Source organism: Nelumbo nucifera, chromosome 8 (assembly GCF_055504915.1).
Source record: "Nelumbo nucifera cultivar China Antique chromosome 8, China Antique-T2T, whole genome shotgun sequence".
Taxonomy (NCBI): domain Eukaryota; kingdom Viridiplantae; phylum Streptophyta; class Magnoliopsida; order Proteales; family Nelumbonaceae; genus Nelumbo; species Nelumbo nucifera.
The window spans coordinates 9,692,896-9,705,355 of NC_142656.1; the positions used below are offsets into that span (position 1 = coordinate 9,692,896).

Here is a 12,460-nt window from a genome sequence, read left to right on the forward strand (position 1 = left end):
TCAAACTAGGATCCAGGTATATACTTGTTTTGAATACTGATTCCGTCGAGTGCAGAAACGGTGTATATGAAAGCTGAAAACGTTGTCTGCATAGTTACACTTCCTATCCGATATAGATCTTCCATCTGCGTAAAGGCATGTCTAGTAAAGTTGAAAAAATATATATATCACGATGTTATTTTTCGTATGGAGAAGCATCACCGATCAGCTAGACGTCAGAGCTATCTTTCTGGAGCAGAATTTGTTTCTGTTCGACTGTTTCCCAGGAACAGAGAAATAAGAGAAACGTCTCAGACCAAATCCTGCTTCAATTTCCAGGCATTTCTTCTTCTTCAACCTTAAGGCTACACCAAAACATTGCAAAGTGCTCCAAGCAGTAACAGTTAAGTATCTGCGGAACTTGTTCTTAACGGAAAATAGAAAATACTGAAAGCATGGATCAGAGTTCAGAATGCTTCTACTCTGTCAATTAGAGGTAAGTAGGCAACCCGTGATAAAATGAATGTCAGCTACACTAACATACACAACGTCAAACCATCTCCTCCCAAAATATGTCAGAACGCAGATTCAATGATGTGGGCTATCAATCTCAAGCTCAAAGAAAATCAGTGTCAGCTACGCTCACATATTGTCAAACCATTCTCCTTCCCAAAATCTGTCAAAAAGCTGACCCAATGACGTGGTCTATCAATTTGAGAGCCATGGACATATACTTGAAAACCAACGAAAATTCGACTTCTTGGTATAAGGGAATCCTACCATATAAACAGGGCCTTGATTGATAAGATAGAATGAGAAAACAGGCCTCAAAAAAACTCTCTCAAGGAAGATTTTATTTAAACTAAAGATTTTCTTTACTAACTAGATAGAATCCGGGGAGAAAGGAGGATTTATGAAAGCTGCAATAACTCCGTTGTGTGGTCTGGCATATAAAGGGGTATGATTGGCTGCAGGTAAAAGAACAAAAGCCAACATCTAGGATGGGTGACACAACAATTCTCTCCAATGAAAGCCTTTTGTTTAGTGGTCTTACAATGAATCATCTTGGAGTGCCACCATGCACCCACATAAAAAGAATGCTAATCTCTTGAATATATGCATACTTGCAACATTTACAGGAGAATTTAGCCCTCAAGTACCTCATGCATATTTACCTAAGTAGTTGCAAAATCTAGTTTTCTTATCAAAAGATGGATCGCAGCAACATGAAAATTTAGGAGGAAGAGAATCATGATGCTCACAGCATATTCAAACAGAAGCTCTCTCTGAATTTACACCAGCCTAGTCAGGTGAAGACCAGATGAATGGCCCTGCCGAAGTCTCCAAATGTAACTCCACGAGAGGGACAAAATCGATAAAAAAAGGAACAACACTGCAAAGAAACCAGACAAAAACCTCTCTGAAAGAATCATATTAAATGGCCATAATTTCCCTGCAGATCAACAAGATCCATTAATTTATATGAAACATGCTTTAGTCAAAACAAAAATGAGCACTGTTGTTGTACTTGGTCAAAACAGGGAAAAAGAATGAAGCCTAAGCCCACGACTTCATTCAAATAAATATGCTATTATCTAAAATAGCAAGGTGAATTTTAATTTCAACAAAACAAAAATACCTCTACTCTGGTGGAAGAAGTGCTATCTCAAGTTCTTGGAGTGATTTTCCTTTGGTTTCCACCACATTTCTCTTCACAAAAACCACTGCTATCAAGCAGAAAGTAGAAAACATGGTGTACAAGACCTGTGGTCCAAATTGTTCCAGTAAACGCAGGAATAACAATCCTACAAAAAAATTTACCACCTGAAAACCAATAGTTAGGCCTAGGAAAGAATAACCATAATTCACAATTAACACAACTAAATTCCCAAAAGCCATCCCACCCCCAAGTACACAAGTGAAATGATGTAAAAATAGTCATTGGTGAATACCCCAAGGTCAGAATGACACAAACATCTTACAAAATTCTTATTTGCCTTTCCGTATTATAGTAAAGTAATTGTGAAAGATGCTAGGCAGCAGTTCCTTAAATTGGAGATTGAGACTCAGCTAAAGCAGGAAAATTATTAAATATTTGGTACATTGATGTCTCTTTCCTTCATCCAGTGCAAAAAATTAGTGTAGGTGGATACTTCCTGATCCAAGGTTTTGATGCTTGGATAATGGACATAGATCTCCTAGTGAAGCCAAAGAAGGGAAAGGGATGGCCTGCTTATTTCGAGACAACTTGGACTAACCTTACATGGCCATTGCTATTTTCTGTGTCTTGGCTTCATCTCTTCTTGCCATCAAGTTTTCTGATGTTTTTTGGGGTTTAAGTGATACTTCTAAATTAATTGCACAATGAATCTTGTTTTTTGTTAGTCTTGGGATATGTTAGTCTTGAGATACTAATTATGTAATATGCTAGTCTTGGGATACTAATTTTGCAAGCTATGGTTCTTGAAAATTAAATACTTCCTTGCCACATGAAAAGAAGAGAAGCAGGAAAATACTTCAAAGGAAAATCAAGAAGAAGAAAATTACCCAATGTACAGACATACATACAGCCATAGCCTTTGCTCTAATGCGGCTGGGGAAGATTTCTGGTAGAAGGAGACCTGGGACTGGACCAGCTCCCATTGCAAATGTGAAGACAAACCTGCATAAACAAGTTCAAAAAATCAGCTCATTACAAATTCTGTATCAAAACTGTAATACTCAACTCAACCAAGCTTTGCCCCAACTATATGGCATCAGCTACGTGAATCTTGTTCCACTATTCTGCTTTGTCCGGTTCCATATCCATAACACCCTAGCACACCTTGCCTATTTCTTATCACATTCAAGTTAAAGTGTAGCATATAGTTTCCAGGGATCACCCTAGCATGAGCAGACTAAATGAAATTTCAAGATCTATGTCCATAATAGTTTAGCAAAAGTTTTAATGTCAGCTGCCAATTTGACACAACCCTCCTTTATCCAAGCTTGCAATGGGCAGTGCAAGACAAGATCACACTGGCAGGTAATAATAAAAATTCATGAAAAATGATTCTTAAAAGATACTATATCAAAAATGAGTTTAATCAATTTGCATCATAAATTACAGATACTTTTCAGATATTTCAGAATTCTCTTCATCTATTTATCAATTTTTAGGATGCTTTATCATCAAGTCAAATGAGCTACTAAATTTCTCCTTGGTTCAAGTCAAAATAAAAACTTAAGGGCTTATCTCAAACTCAGTAAATGCCTGCACAATTTTTGTCAACACATTCAGCCATCTGATACAGTTGCTCCAAGGCAACCACATATTTCCTAATGTGAAAGAATACCCATCAAAAGCCACTACAAACATAAATGCTCCATCCTTTTTTCCATTTTCTTTTCCTTTTCTGTTCTTTTTCATCCCATGCAGGATTGGACCCACAATGTCATGATTTTACAGATCTATAAGAACTAAAAGTTTATCATCACAACTTTTTTATGTAAGTTTTCTTTCAGCTCCATTTACCAGTCAAAGAGAGAATATTCAGATTTTTAACTTCAAGATATGCAAGTTGTATTTAACTCACAGTAACATTCCACCAACAGATAGATACAAAGCTCCAGAGCCCAATATGTGAAAGCCTGCAGCAATGACCTGGATTCCCATCGCTACTGCCTGAATGGAGAAAATGAACAAAGATTTTCAAATTTCAGAGATCAACATGATGCATCATACAGAAGGAAAAAACTTGAGACCCGTTAATAGTTTATAACATATAAGTGCCATAACCACACAGGTCAAAAGCAGATTGGCCCTTTCATTCATTGGTCCCATCTTGAGATATCCTTATCCAAGATGTTAAGTTGTATTTGGAGGTTTCAAATAACAGGCCAACAATCAGATGAAACAAATCCATAAATTAGATGGTCACCATTATCAAAAAAACTTTATTTCCTCCTTAGAAGATGCCATTGGCTATACCATGGAACGGAGGCAGACAACAGTGTCTGGATGTGCACTACAAGAAGGACAATGGTATTTAAATGGCACAGCATGAGTATGGTACCAATGGCTAGTACATAAATGGTTAATTTCAGAAAATGGTGTCTGAAAACAACTTACCATTCCTAAGAAGCTCCCCACTAGAAGCACTTTCCTCCCCAGCTTATCCATCAAAATCATTGCAATAATAGACCCTGAAAACAACTTGTGCAGTTAGGAGAGTTTTTCATACTTCCAAGCTCTAACATATACAAACAAGATACTTAAGACTTTAGTAATACATACCTGAAAAATTTGCTAGTCCCACACAAATGTTAGCCAGGTTTGAAGGTACCCCCGCACTTTTAAAGACAGTTGATGAGAAATAGAATATAGCATTAATACCAGACAGCTGTTGTAAAGCAAAAAGGGTTGACCCAATAAAAACAACTGCAAAAGGAAAAACAACTGAAATTTGCATCTAAAAGCAAAAGAATCAGATGTGTCATAAATCCGTATAAGAGATCAATACATATCACCATAGACACCTCTAAAATGGCGACCATAGAGTAACTCTGAAAACTTTACAGTTTCTGCTTCATCCCCTCTGTTTAACTTTCCTAGTTCAGCCAGTGCAGACTTGACATGTGATGCTCCCAAGAGCTTCTCAAACTCAGCCTCAGCTTCAACATATCTTCCTTGCTGTAATATGCAAGTAAATGTAAGCATTTGTTATAGAGAAGATAGCATTGGTAATAAATTCTTATCAACACTCCATATTATGAAAATATGCTGTGATAAGCACCATGTTTCCATCCACACTTCAGACACATGCTGACATTTCTATAATGCTAAGTCTATTTACAGTTTTCTGATTTTGTGTCAAGAGAGTTAAATGTTAGTGACTTAGTGTCAAAACCTAAAACCTATGATTCCCAATTAAGGACATGGATGTGGACATTAATTTGGGAAACTAGGAGAAAACTTCTCCATTTACCAAAAAAACTAGAATAGAAATATACCTAGAGCCCCAATGTGAGTCTAGGTATCATTAAGAGAATTATTAGAATAACCTAGCCTTGCACTAAGATTACTAGAAATGACTTCCCAGCCATAATAGCACATATAGATATGGACATGGGCACAGATACAAGCAATGGAGATATGACTCTCCATTTCCTAAATCCTGGGCACGGATATGGGTACTCATGTAATATGATTATATAAATATTGTGCATTTATATCTAAGTTTTGAAGCTAAATGTCATTTCTTAAGACTTGTGTCATGCCAAATTTAATAAAATTTCTAAGATGTGAAATATTTTATTGTGTAATTTGTGAAAACATGCCAAATTGCATATTACATATTTTAAAAGTGTTAATGCTAAAGAACACATCTAAATGCAATATTTAGTATTGTATCTGACACCAGTACACTAGGCATATACAGGTATCTGGGTACAATAGCTTCTGATAAGAAAAAGTATCAGACTTTTGATTGAGACAATTCTAGCTTAAAGTAAGCAGCCAAAACTTTCCATTTCCTTCAAAAATATCGTAATATATAATTTATGGCAACTTTCATTGGGGCTACTTTTTGAGAAAGTAGCCTTCTTAGAGATGACATCAATATTTGGTCACCACCTACTAATACATATTAATGAAGTTCTCCATTCATTACTGATCAAAAAAATGCAATCACCATCTTAGAGGTAGCCTCAAAAATGGTCACCTCCTTAGGGATAACATGAACTTTTACCTTCTACCAGCTCCTCAAAGATATCATGCACAATCACCTCTGTACAACCAAATTACCCCCTATAGACTCAACAAAGGAAAAACAACAACAACAATAACAATAACAATCTAAAAAAAAAAAAAGTGTCTGGATGACACATAGCCTAAGATAATTGCCAGAAATTGTTATAGAATAATTCAGGCCCTGATTTAGGGGCTACCCTTCTGGAACCCAGACTAAGCCACCTTTCATGGGGTTAGATCCTTAACCACTTTTCAATTACTTCAATGCTTTTTTATTAAAAAATGAGATACATTGAAATTGTATAGATGGTGTGTGGTGTGTAACATCCTGTATATATACATATTTTATGGTATCTATAGTGATAGTCTGGAACATGTACAGTCATTTGGGTACCATAGATTGACACACATCTGTGTCTTTGTTAACATACTCAAAACTGCAACTTGCAAAGACAATGAGACTAAACCAGTATAGTCAGGGTGTCAAGGTGAAAAGGTAGGTTCTTAGGCCTGTCAAGGTTAGTTGTTGCCTAGGTATTACTTTCTTTTTCTTTTTGACAATTAAAATTCACTTATTCAATTTTAAGTAAATAAAATATAAACAACTGGACTTTGCACATATAAATAGTAAAAACATTTTTATTGATAACAAATCAAAGAAATTTTATTTCTAAAAAAAATAGTATAAGAAAGCATAAAGCCAGCCAGACTGTATGGGGCAGGCCCCAATTTAGAGTTTCCCTATTAACACCTTCCCTAGTCAGGTATCTACTTTGGAATTTTTTAGAATTTTGAAGCAATATGAATGAGGTGTTCATGCTGAAGGCCAAAAATTAGGGCTGTAAACGGTACCCATTTGTTCATATTTGAATTCAGTTCCATTATGGGTGATCCAAATTTGATTCGTTTATAGTTGGATCTATAGAGAGATTGGGTCGAATGGGCCCTAGCCCATTACTATCTTATCGATTAGTTCTTTCTTGTTATTTGTTCTTAATGGGCCTTTAATTCTTTTTATGTTTTCTATGTATGTTGCTGAGGTGGACGCCCACTTAAGGGCAGAATTGTAATTTAGAATTGTAATTTATGTAATCTTAGTAAGATTAATAAAAGATTAGAGAGAAAGAGGAGATTAATAATATATGATATTTTCATCCATGTTATTTTTTATTCATTTTGTTCATGAAATACAATATCAAAGTCATTTTTAGTTCATTTTATTAATAATATATGATATTTTGGTCATTTTTAGTTTAATTTAATTAACACTATTCAATATCCGATTGCAATCTGTAATCAATCCGAATTCAATATAAATCCAATGAATATGATCCGATCTGAATTTGAGTATAAACAAATAAAAGTTGGATTTTCGATTCAGTCTTTTGCAGCCCTACCAAAAATCTAACCTCCCTTATAGAATTTAGGTACAACTATGGACCTTATCCATCACCCTTAATCCATTCTAGTATAACTTGAGAACCACCTTCAATTTCCCACCTTGCATATCCCAATGAATAGACTTGTTCACGGGCCGGGCTTCGGCCCCAACTTTACACTGTCTCGGGCTTGGGCTTCGGGCCGGGCCCATTAAAATTTTGACAAAAGCCAAGCCCGAGCCCAGCCCATGAACAGGTCTACCAATGAAGTCTTCAATCTCAAAGCTTGTAGGAGGTATAGCCATTCAGCTAGAATGGGATTTCCAATGCCTATAGCACCTAAATAGATTACCAAGACCTAACCTTCATGTTCCCAAAAGCCCCCTTTTCCCAAGTTGCCAAGATTGCAAGCATCAAGGTTTAACTTAATGTTGTTCTACTGAGTAGGCCAACTACTTCCAGTCCATCATGATTTAAATTTTAATCAATGCTTCTGTTTTAGAAAACTTAAGATGTTCCTAATCAAAATTGACTGTATAAGTGTATAAACAGGATTACTATATTCAAATGATTTACATACCAAAAGTAATGCATGTAGTGGGTCATATATACATAAAGATGGCCCATAAAATCCTGAACATATAATCCAATAAACTATTCTAAAATGTACTGACTGTATGTTGATTCGTTATCTCCATCACAAATACAGTAGAAGAAATGGGACGTGTTTTATCAATGTCTATAAGTTCAAAATTATAAAGTAATGTAGTCCACATTGGACCATTGATTTTATTGATATTGAATAGATAAAATACCTTTTTTCCTATGACACCTTACCTTGATCCTATCAATTGATCTAATGATTATCCTGCATGCCATACATATAGCATTGAAAGGAATGTACTAGCATTTCTTAAAATTTCAAGTAATATGGTAATACAACATGTTCAATATACTTTAACTTAAGTCTCCTCTGATGTGAATTAGGTTTCTATGAAAAGTCACAGATGCTTTTGTTTACAGAATAAATCATTCATCTACACACATAGTTTAACAATGTTTACAGGAGCATTTAGACTGCCTTTTTCTCAAATTACTTCTATGTACTTCTTGAACATATATGCTTTGTTAGAATTTGTGCGCTACACAGTGACTCTAGAATAAGAAAATGAAAAATCCTGATGCATATTTAAGGAGTATAATTGACAATCTAAAATGAATTAAAGATAAACAGGAGGGTAATCATGTGAAGAATAAAGTAGGAACTTAGAAACTCGGAGAGACTTTGGGGGATTACAGTTCAAATGTTTACTAAGTATATGATGATCCACATAAGTTATGGATCAAAAGGAAGGAACGCATGGAGAAGTAAGATGCAAACAGCAAGAAATGGAAGGGTAGAGTATGGAAAGATGTAGCATTTGCATCAATTCTCTAATCCCTAGCACAACATGAATGTTACTCTTAAAGTGACATACAAGGCCTAGAACACTGGATGAGTTTTTACCACCAAGGATTGAGAGGGGGAATGAAGAAAGGGAGAGAGAAACCAGAAACAGAGTCCATTCATTTGAAAATAAATGTCAAACACAAAAATTTAACAATATATAAAAGCCAAGGAAGAAAGAAGTGAAGGAAAATAGCCTTATAAAGCCAATGGGGACTCTCTGCACAGAAGACCATAAAGGAAGCAAGCATCACAGCAGGAACATCAGATACCCAGAAACAAACACGCCACCTGAGAACATGTCAAATTAATTAAAGAATACTTTTTTAAGTTCAATAAAAATTCTCTAGATTTGCAAAACCAGGAAGGGATAAGGTACAAAATAACTGTCTAAGTTTTTCAAACTGTAACTTCAAATTCTTGGTTCCTACCAGCCCTTAATTTCCCTTGCAGGGATTCCCATGAATAATGCCCCCATCAGTCCAAGACATGTTGCAATCTGAATGAAACTTCCATAAGTACCCCTTACAAAAGAAGGTGAAACCTGCCAACATAGACAAAGCAAGACATCATATAAATAAGTACAAGTAATATTAATGAACCCAGAATGTTACACAATAACAGAAAGCAGTCCCTTGTACCTCTGTCACATAAAGAGCTGCAACAGCTGGACCCAGACCCATCCCAGTTCCAACCAAAAACCTCCCAAAAAGCATTCCCTCCAGATTTTTTGTTGTTGCACTGAAAAAAAAAAATATGTTCAACAACACCTGAGTGATTACATAGTTTAGGTGTTAGGACCCTTTTGCAAATTAACCTCTTGCTCTTTTTGTTTTTGAGGAGTTTCCTTTAATAACTATACGGAAGGGAATTTGCCTTTCATCAGTATCTAGTACAATTCACATAAATCTGTCAAAGAAAAGATGGTAGAAAGTAACCAAATAGGAGAGAGAAATCAGAACCAAACCTCTAAAATGTAAATGTATGAGCATTGTCTCTGAAATATCCTAAGCACTTTTGCCTCTTATAAATGCATTTTTACAGTCAAAAGAAGTATACAGTTTCTAGCAATCATGCCAAACCAAGTAATAGAACAAAAATAGGAAGGCTGATTTAACTCATGTTTAAGTTGTAAGTATTGTGGTCCTGAGCTTCTTCCACGAAGAGGTATTGGAACTCCACAAGCACAACAGTGCAAATGACACAAAACAAACCAAAAGCCAGGTATTTGGAATAAAAAAGAAGTGAATATCCAAATTATCTAACAAGGCCCGATTTAATTCTTACTCTTTATCAAACAAAAATCTCAAGCATAAGCCACCAATCAAAAATAAATAAATAAGCATAAGCTGTATAAGAATGTAAGCAGAAAGTGCAGTTTTTTTTTGTGGATGCACACATATACCTCAGAGAAGCCCCAATAATCATTGGTAAAGCACTCAACTGGAAGGCCCTGCGCCGCCCAACCCCATCAGCAATCCAACCACTGAGTAGACATCCAAGAAAAGCACCGCCCAAACACGTACTCACAACTAGACCTTCATTTAACATAAACGAAGTATTTAAATAGGCATTTAAGATGGAAATTAAAATGCAAATGCAAATCAGTAACCAAATAACACAAAAATTCATTAAGGAAGCACCTTCAGCCAGGGTATTGCCACCAAAACCAAGATCTAGGGAAATGCTTTCAAGTGGCTCATTAACCACACTGTATGCAACAGAATCAAATACCACCAAAGAAAACGCTTCTTAGAAATAAATGAATCATTAGAATTATAAAGAAAAGAAGAATAAAATAAAATAAAATATATCAAAAAGAAACAAATGATAATAAGGTTGTGAAGAGGGTGAACAAACCTAAGATGGTAGCCAAATAAGAATGAAGATATGGTTGCCACAAGTACATGAGGCAAAGAGAGCCTCCAGGAAGGGTTTGTTGTAGTTTCTGGCCCCACACTAATCTGGAAACGAGCTAAAATGATAGGAGAATTTAGTTCAAACTTCAAAGTATCATCCCAAATTATACATGTATAATTCTAAACTTAAACTCTACCATTTCCTTTTTTGGTGGTGTGTAATGTAACTGCATTTCTGTAATTCAAGAATGATTTCAATCATGAATAAGAAAAGGGTATAACATCACTACAACATTAAAAAAATATTCAAATTTTTAGCTTCCACATTTTCTCTTCAGCTATTATTTTCCTTTCTATGATCATCTGGTAATATTTTGTTAACATGATGAGAAAGAGAGAGGGGGGATCTGCAAAGGAGGTATATAGCACCATGTCACCAAATAATAACAACTCTATTAGAATATCAGGTGTCTGATGAACTAATACATTTTATGAATGATATAGGTTTCCAGGAATCTGTGGCAGGGACATCAAAAAACTGCAGGCACCATATCATTAATGGTGCAGAACTTCGGTTTTTTATGCAATGGCAGATCATCAATAGAAAATATAACAAAAGGACCTCTAACGATGTTTAAGAAATGGGAATTTAGAAGCACCTGGATTTTCTTCTCTGCAAGGCAAATTCGTATAATCTCTGGACGGCATCCTCTTGTATGGCGAGGGAACTTCACGTGAATTATTTTGACGACCCCACATGCCCACGAAGATTCAGCCTTTCGTTCTAAAACTGCATAACCAAATTAACCATGACTCATTCACGTGGATCCCTAGTTCCAGTTTTTTTTCTTTTTTTTTTTTTGATAAATCTTCCTAATTCCAGTTTTATGGCTTTAGATTTCGATACTAACGTCGTTCCCAAGCTATATGCTCGTAATTTAACCAACTACCAATTCAAAAAATCTTGTATATATTTGAAACTAAAATGCTAATACACTAGCTCACCAAATGCCAATATAAAACACAAATAACAAGACTCAGAGATCAGATGTAAAGAGAACAACGCTACCGCAATTTTCAAACAGAGAAGAACCATCTACAGGTTTAGAACACAAAACAAAACCTCCCATATTTAGAACACAAAACACGGCACCATCTACAGGTTTCGTACACATTTTAATTTACTAAGAAATGTTTAAATGTATAAGAAGTGGAAGGCTGAAATCTCTACCCAAAATTACGAATTTCCGCTACAGAAGAGCCAAAACTGAAAGAATTGCTTCTGATCAATGATTTAGATAGCAACAATAAGGCGAATAGAATTGAAAAAAAAAAAAAAACACTTTCGGAAAAGCTTAATAATAGGATCAGAAACAGGGATTCTAAATCCATAAACAGAGCTCCACATAAATCCATTCCTCTCACGTTCATAATGAGAGAAAAGAAAAAAAAAATGTAACTGCAAAAAATGCAAATTCCGATTAACCAACTTCAGAACTCAGATAAAAAAAAAACAGAAAATTGAAGTACACAAAGAGCCGAGTTCATTGAAATCCTTTGAAGAAACCTGCCAACAGAATCGCGAACTCATACCTTTTCAGTTCAACCTTAAGTGTTTCGTAATGCTAAAATCAAAAAGAAGGATCTGCAAGTCAGAGAGAGATGGAAGTAAGTCCGTCCTTCCTTGGTAACGTGCGCCAACTAACCTTCAAAAGCCTTCACCAGAACAAGCGCAAAAAGAGGAATTTCGACCGAGATTTCCGAAACTGAACGTGGAAAAGAATAGAATTCCCGCGCTAAAATGCGCCGCGAATTCTAAATCTTCTTCTATATCACTAAACGAGAAACATCTGGACTCTGCAGTTTCCACTCTCCACAGAGGACTAACTGAGAATGGTGGTCATTTGATTCCAAAAGCAACCATTTTATTGTTTATTAATCAACAATCAATCAAGATTTTCCTGTAATATTAAAATTATTACTTCTCCATTATTATATATTAGCATCAGCTCTTAATTATCAGCCTCGCGTTGCGTTTGATCGATTGAACACGGCCTCTGCTTTA

The 12,460-nt window shown here is 35.5% G+C and overlaps 1 protein-coding gene across 2 annotated transcripts; it reads right to left on the bottom strand.

Annotated features, from left to right (window-relative positions):
- Positions 1-985: 985 nt before the first annotated feature.
- LOC104592152 (putative plastidic glucose transporter 2) lies at positions 986-12,460 on the bottom strand. 2 transcript variants are annotated; one of them, XM_019196838.2, is made up of 15 exons: positions 12,102-12,460; positions 11,055-11,185; positions 10,397-10,511; positions 10,180-10,247; positions 9,942-10,074; positions 9,178-9,277; positions 8,968-9,080; positions 8,734-8,827; positions 4,498-4,651; positions 4,256-4,399; positions 4,091-4,164; positions 3,555-3,643; positions 2,527-2,641; positions 1,619-1,803; positions 986-1,432 (listed from the first exon to the last, which is right to left on the bottom strand). In XM_019196838.2, exons 2-14 carry the CDS (start codon positions 11,152-11,154, stop codon positions 1,621-1,623), a joined length of 1,482 nt encoding a protein of 493 aa, XP_019052383.1. In that variant the 5' UTR covers positions 11,155-11,185; positions 12,102-12,460; the 3' UTR covers positions 986-1,432; positions 1,619-1,620. The 2 variants fall into 2 exon arrangements, with proteins under 2 accessions (XP_019052383.1, XP_010249665.1); XM_010251363.2 differs by having other exon boundaries at positions 11,989-12,294.

Bases quoted from the DNA above. Each gene is read 5' to 3' on its own strand.
- LOC104592152 (XM_019196838.2), bottom strand. From the start codon at position 11,154: ATGTGGGGTCGTCAAAATAATTCACGTGAAGTTCCCTCGCCATACAAG. The intron at 4,400-4,497 runs GTGTCTATGGTG...TTCCTTTTGCAG, and splicing joins CTATGGTCGCCATTTTAGAG to TTGTTTTTATTGGGTCAACC. The intron at 1,804-2,526 runs GTAATTTTCTTC...ATTGGTTTTCAG, and splicing joins TATGTATGTCTGTACATTGG to GTGGTAAATTTTTTTGTAGG.